Source organism: Dama dama, chromosome 3 (genome assembly GCF_033118175.1).
Source record: "Dama dama isolate Ldn47 chromosome 3, ASM3311817v1, whole genome shotgun sequence".
Taxonomy (NCBI): Eukaryota; Metazoa; Chordata; class Mammalia; order Artiodactyla; family Cervidae; genus Dama; species Dama dama.
The window spans coordinates 51,580,416-51,605,770 of NC_083683.1; the positions used below are offsets into that span (position 1 = coordinate 51,580,416).

General features: G+C 38.4%; 1 protein-coding gene across 2 annotated transcripts in view; it reads left to right on the plus strand.

Moving 5' to 3' along the window:
* Nucleotides 1-25,355, plus strand: part of NELL2 (neural EGFL like 2) — a 361,767-nt gene that overhangs the window by 195,622 nt on the left and 140,790 nt on the right. For both annotated transcript variants that reach the window (XM_061129495.1, XM_061129499.1), the window contains exon 14: nt 6,594-6,719. In XM_061129495.1, the coding sequence (XP_060985478.1) occupies nt 6,594-6,719 (126 nt within the window). The remainder of the gene's footprint in view (nt 1-6,593; nt 6,720-25,355) is intronic.

Below are 25,355 nucleotides of genomic sequence, written 5' to 3' on the forward strand. Positions count from 1 at the left end.
TTTCAATCTATGTGTCTCTTGCCCTGAATTGAGTCTCTTGTAGGGAACATGTTGTAGATTCTTATTTTTTTAAATCTAATCTGCCATTCTGTATCTTTTTTTAGGCACATTAGTCCATTGATATTTAAAGTAAAGTACTTATTTCCATTTTAAACCCTATTTTCCAGGTCATTTTGTAGTTCTTCTTGTTCCTTTCTTTTTCTTTTTGTTGTTTGACGGCTTTCTTTTGTATTTTGCCTGAGTTCTTTTCTGTTTGATTTTTGTGAATCTATTATATGTTTTTGATTTTGGTTACCCTGGTTTTCAAGTGTGTTGATCCATGACTCTATCTACTTGCTTTAGACATAGTCATGTAAGTTCAAACACATTCTAAAAGAACTACGTTTTTTACTCCTCTCCCCCATATTTTGTGATTTTGATGTCCTGTTTTACATCTTCATGTTTATCCTTTCACTGTTAATTGTATTTATACTGCTTTTACAATTTTTTTTTCTTTAACTTATACACTGACTTAAGTGATCTTCAGTATTTTACTGAAGATGATATTTATCTGTTTTCTTTAGATTTGGGAAGTTTTCAGCCATAATGTCTTCAAATATATTTCACTTCGTCTTTCTGTTTCCTCCTTCTGGAACGCCTACTATGCATAGGTAGTCATGCTTTATATTATTCTATAGAGCTCGTGTATTTTTTATATATTTATATTTCCTGTTGTGAGTTTTCCTTTCCTGTAGATTCTTGCCTCTTTTCTTTTTAAAGAAGAGCTTTCAATATTTATTTTGAGTAGGTATTGCATTGCTGTGTTCTTTCAGTTTTTCTTGTCTGAGAAATCCTTTATCTCACCTTTTATTTGCAGTGATAATCTTGCTGGGTAGAATGTATTAGGTTGCAGGTTTTTTCCTTTCATGACTTTGAATGTATCGGGACACTCCCTTCTGGCCTGCAAATTTTTTGCAGAGAAATCAGCTGATATCCTTTGAAGGGTTCCCTTGTAACTGATCCTTTTTCTCGTGCTCCCTTTAGAATCTCTCTTTATCTTTAGTTCATTCTGTTTTAATTATAATATGTCTTGGTATGAGCCTGTTTGGGACCCTCTGTGCTTCCTATTCCTTGATATCTGTTTTCTTCTTTAGATTGGGGAAGTTTTCAGCTATAATTTCTTTAAATACATTTTCAAGCCCATTTTCTCTCTCTTCTTCTGGAATCCCTACTTTATGTAGGTTGTCATGCTTTATATTATCCCATAGATCTCCTATGTTGGTCTTTTCTTTCTTTCTTTTTTTTCCATTTGTATTATGTCTGCTGTTCTGATTTGGTGTTTGAATTATTCTGTCTTCCAGATCACTTAATCTTCCTTCTGTGCCTTTCAATCTGCTATTCATTACTTCTAGATTGATCTTTAGCTTAGCAGTTGTCTAATTTTGATTTATTCCTGTTTATAGTTTCTAGTTTCTTGTTATAGTTATCTGCATTTCTATTGATCACCTTAATTCCTTTAGCATTTTTGTTGCCTCCTTTTTGAACTTAGGGTCTAGACTAAGTAGACCAGTGAAGTCTGCTTCATTATTTGTTCTTTTGGAGATTTCTGTTGTTCTTTTAATTGGGAGGAATTCCTCTGCTGTTTCATTTTGCTTAACTTTCTGTGTCTCTATGAATTTAGGATAAAGCATTATCCACTGTGATCCAAAAGGGTTGTTTTCCTGTGGCATCATCCCTGTGTAAGCTGCATTATTCCAGTATTTTTGTTGGAAGGGCCGTTTTTGATATGGATATCAAGCACATCCTTTCTCAGGTTATGTTGGCCGTTATCCCTTTGGTAGGGGTTGTAACTGATGTTGCAGTGTCCAGAGACTGCACTGACGTTGGACAAGCCTCTTTACCCTATGGCTGTCAGAGCCCTGTCAGGGGCAGGATCTGCTCCCCAGGTTTTGGAGTAGAAACCCTGAGAACCAGGTTCAATAAGGCTCTGTTGCCTTAAATGTTTGCTCTGTTGCCTTAAATGTTTGCTCTGTCCCAAAGGATGTGACCCGTGAAGTATGAGACTCAGTGAACCTATGTGCTGCCCATGTAAGCATCCATGGTTTTGCCCAGAAGTAGCCCAAGGTTGCATCCCTTTCTCCACTTTTTGGCCCAGACCTAGTTCTAGGCTGTGGTGTGGAGTGGGTTGGTGCTGGGGGATAGGATGCTCTGGCTGCAGGAATCAAGGTGGTTATGCTGCTTCCTGGAGTCTTGACTGGCTCTGTGGCAGACCTCTCCCAGGCCCTGTGTGCCCCAGATCTGGCTGCAAACTGTGTGATGATATGGGTGGAACCAGAAGACTCTATCTGGAGATGAGTGCTATATACTCCTCCCAAGGCGCTGTCCACGCAAGGCACGCGTTTATCTGGTACCACCTGACCAAGTCCACTGCAGCCAGACCCCTCCTCACCCTGTGAGCTCCGATGATGGGCTTCAAGGGCAGACCTGCCCCTTCATGTGTGAGCCCACCGTGTGCCACAGCTGGACCCAGCGCCACCTGTGTGAGCACTGATGGTGGCACCAGTGCCAGCCCCACCCCTGCCACATGCATGCTATGCTGCCAGGGGGCTTTCAGGGTCCACCTGAGCCGCTCCCCAGGGCCCCTGGGCTGTCTCCGTGCAGCTAGGCTGCGTTCCCTCCAAGTGCCCTTCTGACTGGGGTTTAACACCTAGTCATGGAGTGCTAGCAGCCCTGCCTGGCACACATTTCAGGCGTTTGGGACTGTGGTGAGGGGGCAGCCGTCTGTTCTGTCTCTCTCCTCCATGATTACTAGCAAGCCAGCATGCACACACTCCTCGTGAGCAAAGTCCAGGTCCTTCTAGTGTCAGCTGACCTCTTAGCGGCAAAGGGGTCCTCCCGGACAAGGGGCTACATGTGGACTTTCTGTCCTTTCCAGATCTTCTCGGAGATGCCAGTACCGTCCTAATGCCTTTTTCTTTTTCTTTTCTGTCCAACCTTACTATGTGGAGAGCTTTCCTGCAGCTTTGGTTGTGTAAGAGCTCTTCTCCAGTTTCTAGTTGACTCTCTGTGAAAACTCCTGTACGTAGATGTATTTTTAATGCGTTTCTTGGGGGAGGTTCACCTCATGCCCTGCTACTTTGCCATCATGGTTCTTCTGAGTGATCCTTAACTCTGATGCATTAAACAAGGGGTTATCAAACTATGGCCTGTGGGCCGAATCTGATTCACCTTCCTATTTTATAAATAAAGCTTTATTAGAACATTGTCAGGCTCATTCATTTACATATTGTCTATGATTGTTTTCATGCTGCAACAACAAGAGTTAAGTAGTTGCAATAGAGATCATATGGACCTCCAAAGCCTAAAATATTTACTATCTGGTTCTTTACTGAAAAATGTTGCTGAACCCTACATTAAATTCTTCAAAGAGAAGATTAAAAATAATATTATATGTGTGTTCCATTACAGATAATTAAATAAGAATTTGGAGTGAGAGTTAGGAAGTCAGCACAAAAACCAGTGGTTTTTAAAAGCATCTCAGTTAAGTATAATGTGTAGCCAGAGTTAAGAAACACAAATAGATGATCCCTGCCCTTCAGGAATATATTTGACTTATTAGAAAAAAGAAGCCTACAAAAATTAATAAAGGTAAAGTGGATATATCTTTAATGGAAACATTTGCAAAGTTACATAGGGAACATTTTACTTCATTAGGGAAGTTTTCACAGAGAAATAAACAGATTCTTGAAGGGTGAATCGATTGGTAGACCCGACCCACTGAGGTGGTGATAGGGGGAGAAGGAGACTGGAGAATGACATGTGCAAAAGCACCTAAATATGAAAGAGCATGGCCCCTTCGAGAAATGACCGAAAGCTCGGTGTGGCCAGAACACTGAGAATGAAGAAAGAGTGAGGTCATAGAATGTAAAGAAAAATAATGGCCAAACTGGGAAGGGCTTTGTACGCTGCTTGTAATTTACTGTGTTGACTTTCATTTAGAAGTTGAATGGAAAATTGAGTCTCTTTAAACTTCAGTTTTTTCATCTGTAAAATAAGTAGTTAGCCCAGATGATTGCCAGTGGTCCTCTAGTTCTAAAATATAGCTGCCTGAGAGTCTGTGTCAGCTGCTTCTTTTGACACTCTCAGGAAAGCATAGTTGAGTTTATATGAATGGCATGACTTTTGTAGTATTGGATCATCTAGTTCTCTCCTATAATTGATCCATTTCTTTTAATAGTACAGATAAGGTCAGTATTACTTTGTGGCTTCACCACAAGGATTTGAGAAAGTAGACTTCTATAGGAGAAGCATGTTGCCTGGTCAGTGCATTAAGGCCCTTAATAAAGAGTGCTACATAATGACAAAATACCTGTAAAATGCTTTATGTTCCATGCAGAGAGAAACTATAAAATGGGGGCAGTTTTATTGTTAAAATTCATGTTCTTCCCAATTAGTACTAGTGCTTCTTATGGCTTTGCACTTGCAAGTTTCTTCACTCAAAACTTGGTGTATGACGAGGTCCTACTGTATAGCACAGGAAACTCTGCTCGCTGTTATGTGGCAGCCTGGATCAAAGCGGGTTTGGTGGAGAATGGATATGTGTACATGTATGGCTGAGCCCCTCTGCTGTCCACCTGAAACTATACAGCATTGTTAATCAGCTGTACTCCAAGATAAAATAAAATGTTTTAAGGAAATGTCACTTCACGTGGTCATGATGCCATAACAATGTATATAATTGCACAGAGTGGAGAGAGAGAAAACAGGTCAGGGACAGATCCCAGGAGACACCAGCATTCACCTGGCGGGTAGAGGAAGAAGAGCTCCTTGGAGTCAGAGAAAGAATAATCAGAAGTATACATGAAATATGCAGTGACATATGGCAGGATCCAAGGGACCAGAGTCCCTGGCAGGAGGTTATGACCAGCAAAGTATACCTGGTAAACCCACCTGTGGACTAGACTAAGACATTTCTTTCATTATAATACAGACTTAAGAAAGCTTGTGGTCGGAGCAGTTCAAAAGACCTAGGTTCATATACTTTGATCTGCCAATTAATTATTTCTGTGACTTAAGGAAAGTCTTTTAACCTTTCTGTGCCTCAGATCTCTCATCTGAAAAATGGAGGTGATAGTTAAGCTCATTCTATCTACCTCAACAGGTTATTTGAGTTCTTTGAGGAATTGCATGTGAAGTCCAGCCTATTGTGAACTAAACAGCATGTATGCATATAGTTATTATTTTTGACAGACAGATTAGTGATTGCTAATAAATGCTTGAAACTTCATGGTCTATGTGAAAGTGAGTGAAAGTTGCTCAGTTGTGTCCGACTCTCTGTGACGCCATGGACTATATACTGTCCATGGAATTCTCCAGGCCAGAATACTGGAGTAGGTAGCTGTTCCCTTCTCCAGGGGATCTTCCCAACCCAGGAATCGAACCCAGGTCTCCCACATTGCAGGCAGATTCTTTACCAGCTGAGCCACATGAGAAGAGCATAAATACTCTGCTTTAATAAAGCTCTTTAAGTTGTAAAGTTTCTCAGATCAGTGAAGCATTATTTTTCCCAAGAACTCATAAGTCCTCTCTCACACAAGCATGTGGGGCTTCCCCCAACATCGTAGCAGTAGCAGTGTGAGATTCAGGGTCCGTCCCAGGCCTTGCCCACCATCCTGCGCCGTTCTTTATTGTCAGCGTGCCACGCTCACTGTGATTCTTTGATCTACTTTCCTTCTAGACGGGAGATCCTTGAAGACACGTCATACCTTACCCATGCCCTTCTGTTTTCATCAATAAACCCCAGAACAATGCTTGGAACAAGGAAGGGGAACATAAGTATTTACTGGAAGAGGGAATAAATGAATAGTGACCTCTAGCCTTAGCCTTAACCTCATTATAAGAGAACAAAATTGGATTATTAGTTTGCACTAAATCCTTAGAGCATTAATAGTTTCTTCAGACACATTAAGCAATTCCAAGAAAACAATACTTAGAATATGAATTACTATGAAAGTTCTTCAGTATGTTGTCTTATTTTGCTGTTTTACAGCTTCTTATTTATATCAGGCTCTACGCTGTAATTTCATCTCTGTTCAACACTTACTGGGATAGCTATATCTCTAATAAACTACATGTTGTTGGTTTCATATCTTTAAGTGAAAATTTTCAAGTTCTGGTGTTTATTGAATATTTTATTTACCTCTTTCAGAGCCTCCCCAAGTGTACAGAATAGCCAGTGAATCAAAAAATAATGTATGGTACGCTCAGTGATAGAAGCTTCTAAGAGCCTAAGGCAGTCCAGTCTCTATGTTCTGATTCATTTTCTCATTCTATCCAAGGTAGATGAATGGCCTGGATATTTTGAAATATATTTTAGAATGATGCAAGTTGAAATAAAAAGACATCTTTTAAACTCCAACAAGAGCTGTTAGGAAAAAATATTATAGTTTCTGTCATTTCAGCATCAAAGATTTCTATTAAAAGAGATACTTTGAATACATTTTAAAAATTCTTCTCAATTAGTAACTTTTGCCCTCTCACCACCAAAGAAAATTGTAGAAAAACTCTGTGATATTGGCCATGGTTGACCTCTTTGCCCTGCTTTTTCTTCACAGACATTGATGAGTGTGCCGAAGGGCGCCATTACTGTCGTGAGAACACGATGTGTGTGAACACCCCGGGTTCCTTCATGTGCATCTGCAAAACTGGATACATCAGAATTGACGATTATTCATGCACAGGTAAACAGCGGCTATTTGTGAAATAAATTACCCCTATGCCTTAAATTTACTTTTATTTATTTTTTTTTCCATTTATTTTTATTAGTTGGAGGCAAATTACTTTACAGTATTGTAATGGTTTTTGCCATACATTGACATGAATCAGCCATGGATTTACATGTGTTCCCCATCCCAATCCCCCCTCCCACCTCCCTCTCACATTATTTATGTCATCATCTCTCTATTCAAAAGTTGACTGTCATGTAGAGAAAATACTATTTAAGGGCTGTTTCTAAGATTTGCCATAGAATTCAAGTTAGTGTTGAGTATAAATACTATTTAAGTATACAGTTATATAATACTGATTTTATTCTTCAGTTTATCTTTACATTTATAATACAAATATCTTATCCAGAGCAAGGAGATAGTTCTTTCCTTAGAACAGATTCAGAATTAACTATCAAATCAAGAAGATATGCTTTTAGTAATAAAAAGTATCTTGTCATTTTCACTCTACCGCCAACTTGTAATTTTTATCAGGTGGGCGTATAAACAACACTAAGTTTCCAGGGAGGGACTCTATAATACTTCCTGGTAGAAATACAAAATCTATAATAAAAACGTTGCCTTTGTTAATGTGTATTCTCCCAAGTCTTCATTATTGTGATAATACTGCATACTCCAGATCTTTCTTGACTTAACAGTGTTGTTATGTCTGCATGAACCCAGCATAAATGGAAAATTTCTTAAGTTGTTAATGTATTTAATGCATCTAAGCCTTCAAACATCACAGCTTAGCCTAGCCTATCTTAAATGTGTTCAGGACACTTACATTATCCTAAAGGTGTGAAAATTAAACTAACACAAAGCCTGTTTTATAATAAAATGTTGACTATCTCATGTAATTTATTTAATACTATGATAAAAGTGAAAAACAGCATGGTTGTAAATGTATCGGTTGTTTACATCTGCTCTCTACTGCTGCTCAGAATCACAAAAGTATCATGCTGCATATAGCTAGCCTGGGAAAAGATCAAATTCAGAAGTTTATTTACTACTGAATGTATATCATATTTACACCACCATGAGGTCAAAAAAATCATTTATTGGACCATTGAAAGTGAGGACCGTCTGTACTTGGTATCCTGTTTATTAGTTAGTGCAAAGGGAAGGTCCTTCCTCTAAATTCATAGTGTCTATAAAATAGAACAATGAAAATAAATTGTAATGGGAAGTGCCTTCTTAATCTATGGAGAATAACCAAAGATTATTCTTATTGAATAATTATTCTTATTGAATAATTATTCTTATTCTTATTGAAGGTAGAAAAATACATTTAATATAGAATTGCCAATGGATCTACAGATTCTTGCTTTTTTGTTAGTTCATCCTAAGCATTTCCATATTATGGAAACAATTCTGCACTTTCTCTTTATAAAAAATACAATCACACTGAGTGTCAAAGTATCCAGATGCAGTACTACAGAGATATTTTTCAATGTAAAAAAGGGAATATAAAAGAACAAGTCTTATTAAATATATGAAGAATAAAAGAAACAGTTTGCTATAATATTGGTAATATCAGTAAGTCTGAGTTCCAATGTAATAAATAACAAAACTGTCTAAGATAAAACTATTCAGAGAGTGATATTTCAAGATGTGCTCATTGAAAATCAGTGTTAGCAATTTTCAAGAAGCCTGCTAATTTTTTGTCATTAGAGACTTAAAAAGCTTTGTATGTTTTTGTACTTTCTAGTGATTCTTTTTGTTTTTCTCACAATCTTAAAAAGTGCTAGAGATAAGTAAGGAAGAATACACAGCACAAAATTTGACATAGTGTTGAATGAGGAGTGTTTCTTCGGGGAGGGTATTTTCAAGAGGCTCATTTCCATCCTGAGCCTCTCTGTTGGCTGTAAATCCTAGGGCTAGTTCAGCTGTCAACCCTTACAGAGCATCTCCTTCTTTGGCTCTACCTCTCCCAGTATATTTTCTTTCCAAATAAAATCCCAAAAATCACTTTTTTTCTTTTTTTGACTACTTAGGGAGAATTTCCCCTAAGATTTCAAAGTATCTAATGATAAAAATGAAGTGTCCCTTTGTTGGGATACCACGGAAGGTTGAAATTATCTTAGGAAAAGCTATCAAGGCCATGATTTTTTGCCTAAGGAACCAGAGCCAGGGATTTCACGATCTGGCAGATGCTAGAACGTGTTTCTTTATTGATGCACCAGCATTTCCAACAAGCTATTTCTATGCTTCCATTTAAAAGAGACTTTCTTGCCTCTGAAATTTCTATCTACTATGAGTAAGAATCCCATGGACAGAGGAACCTTGCAGGCTGCAGTCCATGGGGTCACAAGAGTCGGACACGACTTAGTGACTAAACTACCACCACATGAGTAGGTCTGCAAATTTGAGAATTTACATCCATACATAAAAGCTAGATTTTCTTGGGAATATGGGTGAATTTTATTTTGTCCTCCAGAGTCAGATGATCTTTGGCAAAACATTTTATGTTTTACCATGCGGGGTCAGCACATATTTAGGGTTCCTGTAAAGGAATCCTTTTTAAAATTCTCCCTTTGTGAATCTTTTACTCCACCCTTTCATATTAGCATCTGTACAGAAGACTTGAAGAAATGACTCCTCTCTGATGTGGGTTTGCCTCATGGCTGAAAGCAGCACAGCCGTACTTTTTCAAGAGCTCTCCTAAGACCAGAGTAGGACTTTGTTTCTCTGCGAAGATGCGGGTTTATTTTCTCTGAATTTTAGAAACAGACATTCACATACTTGCAGGAGTAGACCTTCCAGAATAAATGTCAAGACACCACTGCAGAGCTATTCTCTGATGTTTGTGACTGAGCTCTTGAAGTTCTGAATCTGATTTGCTTCTGTATCCTGGCCTCTGTTTTCTAGTGAAGAGTACCTGCCATAGTGTGACAGGTGACATTGTCGACCCTGAACCCAGCAGACACCCAAACGTGCTTACCCTATCCAAAAACAGATCGTAGACATTCCAATTTAAAGGAGAATCCAAGGCAATATGCGTTACTTTAGAGTCAAGGGCTTTGATCAATTAAAGTAGCCTTTTTTGCTTTTATAACCCTGTAGTTCTGGCATAGAAATTATGTACAATACAGGGTATTCACCTTCCATAGTTGGTAGAATTGCACATTGTTTCGTTTTGTTTTGTTTTCCTGTCACTTTCAGATAATTTGAGCTAGAATTTCCTCATGATGAGATTTTAGAGATGGAAAAATTATTGAGGATAATCTAGTCCAATCTCCTAACTTCCATAAATGAGGAAATTGAGGCTCAGAGAGATTAATTGCCTTCCTTTGGTCAAACAGTTAGTGGAAGGCAAAAGGGAGTCAGAGATAAGACTTCTTATTCTTAGTTATTATGTTGTTCACCATTTGTTCAATTTGTAACCACACAAAAACAAGTAAGGAGAAATGATTCATATTTTATCTAGAACTGCATGATTGAATTTATAATGTTCAGTAGCTAAACATGTTTCACCTCATTAAGTTCAACTCTAAAAGGAATTTTTTCCCTACAGATCTTATAGTAATGATCAGAAGTCAAGAGAAATAGAAATTGTCACTTTCTGGGCCTCTGACTCTGTTTTGCAGTTTCATTGATGACTCAGTTGCACCATTTGCACATTTTATATTCTTGATAAAGTGTTAATGCTGCACTTTAAAATGCTTGTAAACTCATAAATATAATTTTCCTTCCAGTGAGGGTTTCTTTCGTGGTTAATACTTCATAATCTCTGTCCTCATATTCTTTTCTATTCTGGAGAAAAACATGGGTCTACCTACAAGAAAAGAGAAAGTAAAGAAGGGAGGAAGAAACGGAGGGAGGAAAAAAAGAAGGGAGAGAAGAAAGAAAGAAGGAAAGAAAACACAGAGGGAAGGGAAGGAAAAGAGTTTGGTTTGTCCAAGTCAAGATGTTAGCAGTCCATTCTTTTATCTCTCTGATTATAAAAATAACTTAATTTTGATGCATAACAAAGTGTCTTGATTATTTATCTTGACTAAGAGTTGGTGATGGACAGGGCAGCCTGGCGTGCTGCAGTCCATGGGGTTGCAAAGAGTTGGACACGACTGAGTGACTGAACTGAACTGAACTGAATGCCTTTCTTGGTTCACTCACATAAGCATTGATTAAATTGGAGACATCCTTCTGAATCTTATCAGCCCCCCTTTTTTCTTTAAACTTTTAATTTTGTATTGGGATATATCCAATTAACAACATTGTGGTAGTTTCAAGTGAATAGCGAAGGGATTCAGCCTTACATACACATGTATCCATTCTCCTCCAAACCTCTCTCCTGTCCAGACTGGCACATAACATGGAGTAGAGTTCCATGTGCTATACAATAGATCCTCGTTGGTTATCCATTCTGAATATAGCAGTGTAGACAGTTCTTCTTAACACTAGTCTTGTGTAGTGGACAAAGAGTAAGATAGTTCTGGTAATACAGATGGGGGTCACAGATTTTGGAATTATCAAAGGATAAAAATATCCTGAAAGAAAAGGTTCATTTCAGATTTTCATGATTTATATCTCTCTGCTTTGAGTATTATAATGAAAAAATGGAATTCTCATTCTTTTTTATGTTGATGAGCTTGTAAGCTTCCCTCTCTTGTGTAGTTTTTTAGAGTGGGAACGGGAATGGGTAAGGTAGACCATGCTCCCACCGAGGAATGGAAAAGATCCTGCCCAACTTAGGGAGAAACTTGATCCTTTAGGGCAGTGGTATCCAACAAGGGTGATTTTGCCTTCCTGCCTCTCAGAGGTTATTTGACAGTGTGTGGACAGGTTGCTGGTTACCACAGCTGTGCAAAAGGGGGATACTGCTGACATCTGACAGAAGCCAGAGACATGCTAAACATCCTATAATGTTATTACACTAACTAACCTCTTTGAGGAAATTCTGATTTTTCTGGAACCTTTCCACTGGGAGCTTTTTCTCTCGTTACTTTCCAACTGAGTCATTAATCTTTATCCTGCACAGGGCATCCAGTATAAGACAGCTCCCCATAACAAAGACTTATATGACCCAAAATGTCCGTGGTGCCAAGGTTGAGAAATTAGGGTCACCTCGTCAAGAATGTAGCATGTACACTTTCTTTTTAATTTCCCTTTTCCTCTCCTGTTTTTTTTGGTTTTTTTAGACCTTACATAGAGAGCCCTTTGCTCAGTTCTTATGGTATCCAGTGTCCTTTTATTGGCCACAAAAGGGGCCCCTTCTTGGAAAGTCCAGCTCTCTCCCAAGTTTTTTCTCTCCTTTTTCTTATCAAAAACCTGTTCTTAAGACTTACAGACATAGAAATCAAACTTGTGGTTGCCAGTGGGAAAGGGAGTTGGAAAAGGGATGGATTGGGAGTTTGGGGTTAGCAGATGGAAACTGTTATGTATAGGATGGATAAGCAACAAGGTCCTACTATATAGCACAGGGAACTATATTCAATATCGTGTGAAAAACCATAAAGGAAACGAATCTGGAAAGGAATATATATATACGTGTGTATGTGATGTGTATGTGTGTGTGTGTGTGTGTGTAACTGAATCACTTTTTGCTGTAGAGCAGAAATTAATACAGTATTGTAAATCAACTATACTTCAATAATATAAATTTAAAAAAGCAAAAAACTGTTCTTAGCTTAACCTAGGGGAATGTGGTAAAATCGCAGATGTCACAGAAGTGGCAGAGGGGATTTTTAGGGCCCCTCAAATTACACTATCCTGCTGCCTCTCCACTATGCTTTTCACTGACCGTAACTGCTTCCATTGTTCCAGAGCTACTAATTCTGGCTTTGGTCCTTGTCACATATCACAGAAAGTTCATAAAGTGTCTAAGCACAAGAAATTCTACTGGATACTTGATTTTTGTTGTTAAACGAAGAGCCTCCTCTGGTGTCCCCTGAGGAGTTTTACTTCTTAAAGTACTTAACTTTTTATAGCATTGAATACTAGTGCTTACATTTTATGATCTCATTGTTGCGGTTACTTCTTTTTCTCTAACATGGTCCATACTGACTTCTTAAAAAGTCATTACCATCCTATTTTTCAGGTTTTATTACTGTTGATTTTCTAACATTTTCAAGAGTTTTGGATGCTATTTGACGTACACAGAAGGTTGCAGAGGACTCACTACTGAACAACCAAAGCAAAGATTTTAAGTCTGTTGTAACCCATTCATGCCCCTTCCACAAATATTTGTCTCTTTTGTGTGTGTTTGTTTGAATCCCCTATTAATTAATGCTAGAAAAGGTAATTTCCTTAAAGTGCTTAAAGAGATGAAACACCGCATAATATTCTTCTTTTTTATCCTGCAGTCTTCCAAAAAGAATTTAAATTGAAGTTGATAATTTATTTTATGGATCTACAATAATTTTTTTATCATCTGCTTTAATATGGCTCTCAGTGGATTTATCAAAATCACAAGTACAGAAGAAAATAGATAATTCATTGTGCGTGTAGCATGATAATTACTGGTATATAGATTGTGAAGGAAGTACAAGTATTTTGGACAATGGCAGAGAGGATAGAGGATAGGAGGCCAGGAAAAGCACAGATCAGAGCCGATGATGGTAAAGAACAGGAAGTGAAAATATGCATACATATCAGCGCTCACAAAAATCCTAAATAAAGTAATTTTAATTATAAAAGGCCTTGGCTCTTTAGCAAAATGCCTAGCACAGAAGAAATCTTTAATAAAGTTAGCACTATCGTTGTTGTTGTTGCTATTGTGATTAGAGAAGTTATCCTCTTGAGGAAATGTCTTATTTCCCTAGGACTTTTTCAACTGGGCACTTCTCTCTGGTTATTTTTCAATGGAATTATTTTTGTTATTATTATTATACAGAGATTTGCTGGGGCAACAGATTCAGTGGGTTTTTATTTATTCAACTGACTTATTATGTACCTGTGAATGGCAGCTTAAAAAAGAAAAGAGAAACCTTGGTGTAACTGAATAGCACTCTCTCTGGAAGTTAGAAAAACTCCTTCCATAGGAGGATTTGTTGTACTTCCTAGGATCAGGGAGGTTCCTCAGATTGTTCTTGAGAATGAATGCTGGGTAGGGATACCCAGAGGCTAGATAGCTGCCTCCAGGCCTTACTGTGGATACTAATCTGCCCAGAGTAGAAATGTGGCCTGTAGAGAATTAGTGAGTCTGGTCAGTTCTCAGGCAGGGCAGATTTTATGAGCCTGGCTGCTTCCATGTGGATTTCTTTTCTAAAGATACACAATCAATGATGAGACAATCCTATCATCTGGCCACTAGTTGCCATGACTATTGGGAAAGACTTTTGCATTTTTATGAACAGTCATTCCAAATTTTCCTTTTCTGGAATCAACATTACAAAATATGATACAATTGTGGCATATTTCATTAAACATGAAAAATCAGATTTGGGGTTTTAAAATTTAAAAATACAGCCTCTAATGCTAATAGCTGCCTCATTCATCTCCTACAGTTCCTTATATATTATTATGCTGTATAGTTGAATTATTGAGTAATTTGAAAATATAAACATGATTACAAAATCAAATTAAAATACCAAGCTTTAGGACTCAAAGAATTAATAATGAAAAGCAGTTTTTTAAGCAAACATAATCAAGAAAACCTCTCTAGAAGAGTATGTACTGTGGTTACCAGGAAGGGTTAATGTTTAGAAAACTTCAGACCACATTTGGAAAACTTACAGAGAACAGAAGTGAGACACGTCTGCAGAGTGAGTGTGGAGGCCAAGGCAATGTGCTTATCTCTCTTCTGAAACACATATGTGCACGCATACAATTAGCAGTCAGCTCAAAATGGAACAGGCTCAAAGGCTCAGGGAGCTGAATTGCCTTTTTCAAGATGAAAAGCTTGGAAAAGGAGTCTGTGCTATCTGAATCTGTCAGTGAGTGGGGGTTGCACACCAGGCCGATATAGTGGTTTCCAGGCTTGTCAGAGCCTTTATGCAGCATCTCAGCCCAGCCGTGGTATCCGTGTATGACCTCCAGCCCGGCTGTGGTTTGATCAGAGAGCACACCCAGTGGTGTGCGTCCACACAACACTTGAAGTGATGGGAGCTGCCTCATTAAGCAGTCTCACTGGCTTTGACTTGGTTGGTAAACCCTAATTCACCTTTGTCCCAAATAGATTACTATTTGAGTTTTAATATGAGATTTTTATGTGAAAAGCACAGAGCTGAAAACTCACAGAGGGGAATAAAAAGATTATACACGCTGGGAGTGTAATAATAGTGGTGTCTTAGCAACAGACAACCTGTGGGGGACAGGATTATTGAAATTGAGGTTTAAAAGATGCCTTTCACATCCTTCCTTGATTGTTGGCTTTGGCACTTTAGCCAGAATGGAAGTGTGGCCTTCCTCCTGCCTCTTCACTGCATCTCCATGGAACAGAGTTCATCTTCTGGCTCTGGTGCTGATCTAGTCTTGCAGTGGCTGTGTGTCCTCCTGGTAACACAGTCCCGTGTTCCCCTCTTCTTCCCACTCCACAGTACCTCTGCAGTATCATGTTCAGGTCACGGGTTTGGACTTGGAGAGTGAGCTTCTCCCAAATCCAGAGCCTCTTCTCTCCTGCGTGCCTCTGCCGGGTAACTGCAGGACCTCACCAGTCTATCTGTTGCCACCTATTTCAGTGATTGTTACTTTCTTTAGATAACTTCTGATATCACATAGAGGCTTTCTTTTGCTTAAACCAAGTTCTATCAGAGGGACTAACATTGTTATTACTTATCTACTGCTGCATAACAAACAACCCCCAAATTTAACAGTTTAAAATAGCACACATTTATTGTCTCATAGTCTGTGGGTTAGGTATCTGGGCGTAGAATAGCTGGATTCTTTTTATCAGGTCTTTCACATGGCTACAATCAAGGTGTCCACCAGGGCTGGGGAAGGGTTTTTCTCTAACCTTACCTTTGTAGTTGGTGGACTCAGTTCCTTCCTGGCTGTTGACCATTAGTTTCCCTCAGTTGTTGCCATATGGCCCTTTCCAGCATGGCAGCTTGTTTCATCAAAACCCGTCAGAGAAAGAACCTGCTGGCAGGACAGAATCAACATCTTTTGTGACCCAACCAAAGAAATGACATCATATGACTTTTGCTAAAGTGTATTGGTTAGAGGCAAATCACTGAGACCCAGCTCATTCTAAAGAGGGAAATTATACAAAGCCATGTCTATCACGAGATGGAGATCAGTGGAAGCACTCTTAAAGGCCGCCTACTGGAGACATTAAGTGTTATCAATAGTTAACTAACCCACTTCAGCTAAGTACTGATAGAGAGCTCCAGGTTGAAAAATAAGAGTCATGAATGAAGTGTAAAATGTGCTGTGTTAGAACTGTGTGTGAATGATTGTGAAAAACTCAAGATGCCACACATTGCTTTCACTTTTCTTGGCGGCAGAGTTTTGATCTGGGTGCATAGTAGGGTCCAATTTAATAGAAGGAGATGGTATAAATGAATCATTACTGTACTTTGTGGTATATTCTGTAACAAAGGGAAGTGCAGAGAGCTGTGGCCAGCTCAGAAAGGGCAGTGAGAAGTCCGGTTTAAGCCTGGTTTGGGGAAGGCATCACCAAGTGACATTTTAAATTGAGGTTTTTAAGGATGAACAGACATTTCAGGAAAGTGAGAGAAGGCATTTCAGGAAGAAGGAAGAGTAAGTACAAAAGTATAGGTTGTTTATAATGGCAAGTTTAGTATGAATGGAATTGTTAGCGATAAAGCCAGCAAACTCTGGAAACTCTAAGACACATTTTATAGTTTCTAAAACATTTCACTCAACCTCTGTACCTTCTAATTGAGATGTGCACATTGAAGCGTCAGTATTTTACTTTGTTTTTGTTTTATGTTTATTTCTTTTCTGCTGTGAAAATGATTATTAAATTGATGATGTTTCTAACAGTCAGTGCAGAGCTAGAATCAAGGTGATAGGATATTTCATTTCAAAGAAGACAGAATGCTTTGTCAGTATTCTTGGAACTTCATGAAAGCATATTTCAGTGTGGTCTGATGAGAGCTGAATTTAGAATTTTCCTAGAACAAAATCATAACCATTAAGTCACTACCTGAGGCATTTTTATACAACAGATTTGAGCATACATATCCCTTAAATGTTAGGAAATGCAACAACAACAACAAGGAAAAAGACAGGAAATGGCTAAGTGTTCCACAGAGCTTCTCTCTTTAGTTGGTCCAAATCAAATCTTAATCTTCTCTCTAGCCTCCTCATCTCCACAAATATTTTAAGGCATTTTAGTATGGATACTAGCTCATCCAGATTTCTTGGATCTGAGTCTTTGTTGTGCTGTCTGCCAGCTGTGATCTTGAGCAATGTACCTAACCTCTAGGCTTCATTTTCTTCATCTTTAAAATGGGATGATGTTATATACCTTACATGTTGTTATTAGAACCAAATGGGGTGAAGCATGCAAAATCATCAGTATAACAACTGAAACATAGTAAGCATTTAGAAGTGATAGTTATCTTTGTTCCTAGTTGTGGTAAACAGAATAATGTCCCTCCAAAGAATCCCAGGGATGGGGGAGCTTGGTGGGCTGCCGTCTATGCCGTCTATGTCGACTCACAGAGTGGGACACTACTGAAGCGACTTAGATGTCCACATCCTCATCCTGAGAACCTTTAAATATGTTCATTTACATGGCAATAAGGATTTTGCATATCTCATTAAGGTTAAAGGCCTTGAAATGAGGAGATTATCCTGGATCATCTGGGTAGTTTCAATCTAATAACATGAGTCCTTAAAAGACAAGAGCCTTGCCTGGCTATTGTCAGTAGGAGATGGGTCTATGGAAGGATGATCAGAGACTTGCAACATTACTGGCTATGAACATGAAGGGGGTCGGGAGCTGGGGAACACCTGGAGATAAAAATCAACAATGCTTCCAAAAAAGAATGTAGCCCTCTGGACATGTTAATTTTAGTCTGGTCGGACTCATGACCTATAGAACTATAATATAATGAATTATGTCATTTCAAGCCATTGAGTTGAGAGTTTGTTATGGTGATAATAGAAAACTAACATATTATTATTAGCTCAAACTGTTGAATTGTGCAAAACTATATTTAAAAATGATTCTCAGTTCCCATCTCTTTTCTAATTGTTGAGGAGCAGTAATTCAGTTCTGAAGCAAGTCTGGTGTTTATGGAGAGAGTTAGGAAGATAGTCTGTTACACAGAGGGGATGCAGTTCATATTTATGCCTGAATTCCTCACTTTAATGATTGAGTTGCTTTTTTCATATTCGGTTTCTGGTGTAAAAGTTCAGGGTGCCCCTTATTTTAAAAGACATTTTTCTAGTCTAATTCTAAAGAACACAAGCACATGTACAAACACACAAAATTATGCAGAAAGATCAAACCAGTCCATCCTAAAGAAAATCAGTCCTAAATATTCATTGGAAGGACTGATGCTGAAGCTAAAGCTCCAATACTTTGGTCACCTGATGCAAAGAACTGACTCCTTAGAAAAGACCCTGATGCTAGGAAAGATTGAAGGCAGGAGGAGAAGGGGACAACAGAGGATGAGATGGTTGGATGGCATCACCGATGCTATGAACATGAGTTTGAGCAAACTTTGGGAGTTGGTGATGGACAGGGAGGCCTGGCATGCTGCAGTCTATTGGGGTCGCAAAGAGTCACACATGACTGAGCAACTGAACTGAGCTGAGACTATACATTTACCCAAACACAGTAAATCCAATGATGATGTAGAACATTTCTTATCTGCCTACTTTTTAAAAGATTATTAACTTCATAATATGAAGAAAGTTGGCAGATAATAATTTTGAAAGTACTATTTTTAATGTACATGTGTAGACTTAGTTGTTGGGGGATTGCTGCTGCCATAGATCTTTGGAATGGAATGCAGGGTGGTTGAGAATGACCTTTATATTCAGGAAGGCTCCATGCCAGCAAGACTACATCTGAGTCACAAATCAGTGACCAGAACTGGCTCTCAGGTTTGATATATTTGGCTTTGGGGACATTTTAATGATTCAACATTTAAACAGTCAGACGATTTCATTATGAAAATCAGGAATCCCAGCCAGATTTTCAGATGGTTCTCCATTAATTTTGGGTCTGTGTCACTGCACCTCAATTATCAAATGCAGCTGCCTTGTAGCAGCAACCCTCTTAGGAGGAGAGGGTGTCCCCATTCATTGAAAGTCCTCATTTCCCACTCACTGAGACTCAGCAGTTCCAGTAAAAAAACTGATGTCTGATATCAGAATTCCTATAGCCAGCTATCTCATCCATTTACTTTACCATTAATTAGAGTATTTTTAGTTTGCAGCCTATGATTTATAGTATTAGAGTGATCATAAGTATGGTCATTTTAAGCCATAGAGATTTTAATATAGAAATAATGTCAAAGGTTTGGTTTTTTTATGAGTCATGTTCCTACCAAATCCATAAATCACATTGACATAAACCTCAGGAAAACCATCAGACACTTCAATAAATTTTGAATTCATCTTTATTGGTTTTCCTTGTGAAATTAAACAACCTTAAATAGTCATGTCACATGCAGAATACGTATGCCATTCTAGTGTAGCATCAAATAGTTGGCCAATTTTTAAAACTCCTAAAAATTGAGTTCATTACAAGTTTATATAGAACAAATTATTTAGAACAAAAAAACATAAAATTTGGTGATAAACTGGAAAAGGTCCGTGGAAGTGAAACTGATGTGAATAATAGATGTTCTTTTCTAATGGCCAGTTTATTCTTTGATAGATGTAATATTTTTCAAAAGGGGGCAGCAATTAATGGCTTGTAAGGAGATGATAAGATATTGCATAGAATGTAACTATCTAAGGGAATATAAAACCTAGATTCAGTTTGCAGGATTTCACTCTGAGTTAATCAGTGAAAGAGGCAATTACCAGTTGCAAGTCCTCTGCTAGAGGGGCTGGACCAGGGCCTTTTGGCATTAACTTAGCTGATATTAGTGACGCTTTTGATTTTGTTTGGCTTCTCTTTATACACATAACAAGTCCTGTATTATCCCTCCTTTAGCAGTAAAGCCTTCCACATTTCTATGCAGAACCTGAGCCCGATGATAAACAACTAAGAGCGAAGGGGCAGAGAGCCCTGTGTGGCTGTCTACCGAATGTCCTCGTGGCCACAGGCAACTCTCAGCCTTTGTGCATCTCAGTTTCCTGTCAGCAAACGGGGCGGGGGGCGGGGGGAATATGATTTGTTTGTATGTAGTCAACGCTCTTAGGTGCAAGTAATAGAACAAAAAAAAAAAAACTCTGGCTTTCTTAACCTTAAAGGGACTTCCTGGAAAAGTTTGTACAGCCTGAGAAGCAGTCTGTAAAATGTGCAGACACCAAGGCATTCCTGGAGGCTTCAAAGCTCTAATGGTTTTCTCAGGAAGGGGCCATTATAAGATGTTGTTACCCATTGCTAGGGGCCACTACAGGATCCAGAATGAGAAAGACAGCACTGCAAGGTAAAGCTAACCATCTCATTGCTTCCAATCACCCACTCTACATTCAGAATTCCTGGGCAGAAGCAGGTGGTTGCGTTAGTGTATGTCACATGGCCATGTATTTGCCAAGTGGCAGGAGGTTGGCTGGGGTGGAAGGAAGCCTTCTTTTGGCTTCCATGGTGAGAGAGATGCTCTGACTCACACGGAGGATGATGTCTTCAAAACAGACAAATGATTGAGATGCTGGATGGGTGAAAAGTGGGGTCAGGAATGGAGAAAACAGGAGAGACAGACAGACAGGGAGAGGAATCTATGTTGTCCTTACTTCTTAATCTTTCCAGCTGAGGTGAGTTCTATGGTAAGACTATATATAAAAGAAGGTTGAAAACCTTTCGAAGCATTACAAAATTATAACATGGTATGGTTATTGTTATTATTTCCACTGTTACGATCTCAGTTCAAACCTTCATTGTTTTTCACCTGGACATTTTCAATATTCTTCTGGCTATCTCACTGTCTGTAGTATCTTGCCTCTTCACTATGGCTCAACTCTGGTCAACAGCTTTGTCTTCCTATCCAGTGTAGTCATTTCCTCTTCTAGAAATTTCAGTGAAAGTAACACTGACACAGCTTAGCAAAGCATATATGTCCACCTATAACCATGTATACGTCCACATCTATCCTTCTACAAACCACAGGCTTCTCCCGTTTTGCAAAACGACTATAGAACTTGATAAGGTACCGCACTGTAGTGCAAAACTTGATAAGGTACCACCCACCCTATAATACAAATTCTGATGTAACTGGCTCCAGCCCCATTCTCCACCTGGATGAACCAAAGGTCTTAGGTTTTAGAGGGTTGGGAAGAGGAAAGGAAGTAGGAAGTCACTGACATGATCATCTGAGACTTTAATATTTCAATTCAAAGCATATTTAACCTTGCCAGGATTCGACAGAGAGCATGCTCCAAAGCCTTCCAGCAGGAGAAGGCTTTCAGGCTCCCAACACGTGTCAGTCTCTGAGTCTAGGCATACAGCGGTCCCTGTCTGCTCATGTGCACCTCTCCGTCACAGTAGGGTTGCATCCAATCATAGTGACCCATGTCACACAATTCCCTGCTCCTTCTAGTCTAAGCCAAGAAAACTGACCCACTAAATTCTAAAAACCAGAAGTAGCAGCACCTGTCCGCTCCCCTTCCAGCCATGCAGTGCATCACACAGTAACTCGGCAACCAACTAAAAATAGTGTTTCCATGAACCTTGTAACATTGCTACCTTTGTCTTACTTGATTAGATTTTTAGACCCCACTTATCCCATTATGGTAGGTTTTATCATCCCATTCTCCAAGAATGTCTTTGCTGATACGGTTTTTATGGGCCAAAATAGCTTTCTTCCTTTTTCTTACTGAAATGCTGCTCACCTTCTCTGAGTCAGTGAACATGGTCTCACTTGTATGAAGTTTCTTTGAGTCTTCTCACTAGAAAGTGAGTTAGTTTAGCAGCTAATGGCATGAAGTTCAAGTGGATTTAGTATTCACCTTCTTAGAGTATGACATGTTAATAGATTTCTTCATCTGCATTTCTACAGCTCTTAATTCAATCTGTTTACTTTCGCAATTAGTTGTTTACACATCTCTCTTCCCCATTAAATTATATATGTTATTTGAAGACAGGCTTTATGTGTTTTTCATCTCCATGCTCACAGAGTGAAACTTGATGAATTTAATAAATGTTTCTTGAATCAATTAATTAAAGTTGATATCCTATCTTTATAATAATGAGAGGAAGGAAGTGACAGGTAAAGCATTCACATGATCGGTGCATTTTGGTGTTTTCAAAAGTAGTTTTATCAACAGAATTCAATAATAGGTCTCAGAGCTAGATAGCATTTCTGGGAAATGTATAGCTATTATCTTGTGAATGCTTCCCACATGCTATATATTTAACCGACATAATCCCATGCTGGAGATATCCCTGTTCATAGGCGAGAAGACAGGTTGAGTAACTTGTTCACGTTCTCATGTGTTATAAGTGGAGGAACGCTAGTCAAATAAGGAAAGAAAGCACATTTGGCCACTCTCTTCTCTTCTTTCATCATTTTAAGGAAAGCAAAACTACCCCTAGAATATAAATAGCTAATATTAGCCAAATGTGTATTGGTAAACTTTGGCTCTGAGTATCACTGTGCTCAAGTTCATGTCTGTTAGGTTTTGTATCAGAGCTAGCCCCAGATAGCATGGGATAGGAGACCAACTCCCTACTCCTTGGCATTTTCCTCAATCTCTGGTTTCTAGTAGCCTCACATTCCTTCTAGTGGATTTAGAATGGATGCAAGCTATCGCACTTCTTTGTCTTCTCTAGTAGAACTCATAAAGCCAGGCGTTCATTAAATAGCTAATTATTGAGCACTTACACATAAGACATTCTGCTTATAATAACAAGAGCTAACATTTTTGTTCACTATATGCTGGGTACAATGGTAAACCCCTCAGTATATGCATTTTCTCATCTAATCTTATTAGCTATCTTTTAGGTTAACACTGTTATTATCTCTGTTTTACATATGAATGAATTGAAGCTAAAGAAGTTTATGTAACATCATAAATTTGTAGGTTTTTAAGTGATAGGGCCACTCAGGGAATCTAAAAGTATGTCCCAGTAGTATTTTGACCTATCAGTCAAAATAGCTGCATGGATCAAGAGTAATTTTAAGCCTCCATTCATTCAACTTTTCATTATTTAACTTTTTCTCTGACTTGTTTCCTTAAGTTGGATTCTTTACTTTAAGTTCAGTAGTTAGTGTACTACTGTACACAAGCATCACTCTTGAGCCAGATCCCTAAGTCTGAATTCTGATTCTTCAGCTTAACCTTCAGCAAGTTACTTAGCTCTCAGTGCCTCTGTTTCCTCTTCTATAAAGTGGGAATGAAAATAATAATACTTATACTCAGTGTGATGGGTTAATGTATATTTGCCCATATATACACACACACACATATATATATATATACACACACACATGTATATACACACACACATATATATATGTATATGTATGTATAATATACAAAGCATTTACAGCAGTGCCTCACTTGTGTTTTCTTTTTAATATTTATTAACTGCAATTTGGAAGATATGTGCTTTTGCTTTGGATTATAAAAATATAAAATATACCCTTGAGAACTTTATAATCTACCAGAGGAGATGGAAATACATCCATTTAACCAGTTAATGAAAATGAATAAAAGACAAAATTAATTACTAAAAAAGTTATAGGCAATGTGCTATGGCCATTTGCTTGTACAAAGTTATAAGAATGGATGAAAGATGAGGGGTAAAAAGAAATGAGAAAAAATACATTAAGTAGGAATTAGGAAGTGAGGGGTGTGTGAAAGGACTGATCATTTAATAGCTGGAAAACTTGAAGATTTTTCTATCTCCTTGAGACTTTTTCTCTCTTAGTAAAATGGAGAAATTATACCCACCTTATAAAGATACTAAAAAGACTAATAGTATTAATGTTTAAGTGACTACAAAAATGGCTGTAAAATAACATATGGTTAACCAGATAATATGAGATCTATCCTATTATTTAACTATAAAAGAGATTATTATACCCAGGAAGAAATTTGGAATTCAGAATAAGAAAATATTTTTCTCCTGGTCTAACTCATTTTTGCCTCAGCCAACACCTATTTGCTATAGCTGTAGGCACCTAGGCCGCCAAGATTCCTTGCTCACTGTCTACATCCAGTTCAACTACATGTCTTTTGTTTTTGTTTTCAAAATAAAGCTCAAATCTGCACCCTTGTCTTAATCTCACTCCCAGTATTCAAGTCCAAGCCACCCTATTGTTGTCACCACCATATTGGTTTTCCATGTTTGTTCTTACTATTTCCAACCTATTCTGTGCCCAGCAGTCAGAGCAATAATTTAAAAGCAAAAATTGAACCATACTATACCCTTGCTTATTGCCTTCAGGGGCCCCTCCTTAGAAATCTGTGATACAGTTTCTCCTTACCTCTCCTCTTTTGTCTTATTCCAGTCTGCCTTGCTTCCCATGTTTGGTCTCATTGGCCTCTTCTTATTTCCTGGAAGAAATCCCAGACCTCGCTCTTCTTCAGAGATTTCCTGTATTCTGTCCCTTTTATTTGGAACACTTTCCCTCCCTTTTCTCTTGCTCAGTTCTTTTCCTTATCCTTTAGATTTTAATGTTATTACCTTCCTAGTCTGTTTTATATAATTAGCCTCTTCCCCATTCCCTGTGATTCTCAATCATGTCACCTATGTTTCCTTCAAAAACTAGTATCACACACAAACCTTTCTATGTGTTTTTCTTACTTATGGCCTATTTTTCTCCAGCTCCTGTTAGCTCCACAAAGGCAAGGAAAATGTTGCTTCTGCTTTGTTCCTCATTGGATACCCAGAATAGTTCCTGGGAACTTGATGACTGAATACCAGTAGACATTTGGATTCATTAATTCATTCAACAAATATGTGTAGATTACTACCAAGAGCATCAAAGCACATCATATCAGAGTTTATGGAATAAAAAAATATTGTATTAGGGAATGTGGAATATTGTGTATGTATGTACTTTACCAGAGAAGACAATGGCAACCCACTCCAGGACTCTAGCCTCCAGAATCCCATGGACGGAGGAGCCTGGTGGGCTCCAGTCCACGGGGCCTCGAAGAGTTAGACACAACTGAGCGTCTTCACTCTCACTTTTCACTTTCCTGCATTGGAGAAGGAAATGGCAACCCACTCCTGTGTTCTTGCCTGGAGAATCCCAGGGACGGCAGAGCCTGGTGGGCTGCCGTCTATGGGGTCGCACAGAGTCAGACACGACTGAAGCGACTTAGCAGCAGCAGCATATACTTTACCTCATCTAGTATAGCATGTCAGCAGAGTTTATTAGTGCCTTTGGAAGACTGACAATCAAATATTTCACCAGGAACCTGAGACTGAACTAAGACTTTTCTCCTTTGTCACACCCAGTTATCATACTTGTCTGATTCTATTCAAGGAAAAATTTGAGGTATAATTCTAAAATACTAGTAGGTGGTTGCCATGGCTCTGTTTTGTTTTTTTTTTTTACTTTCTAAGTTACATTGCATAGAATTTATCTCAGATGTATTATACAAAATGAAACTCAGCTATATGCC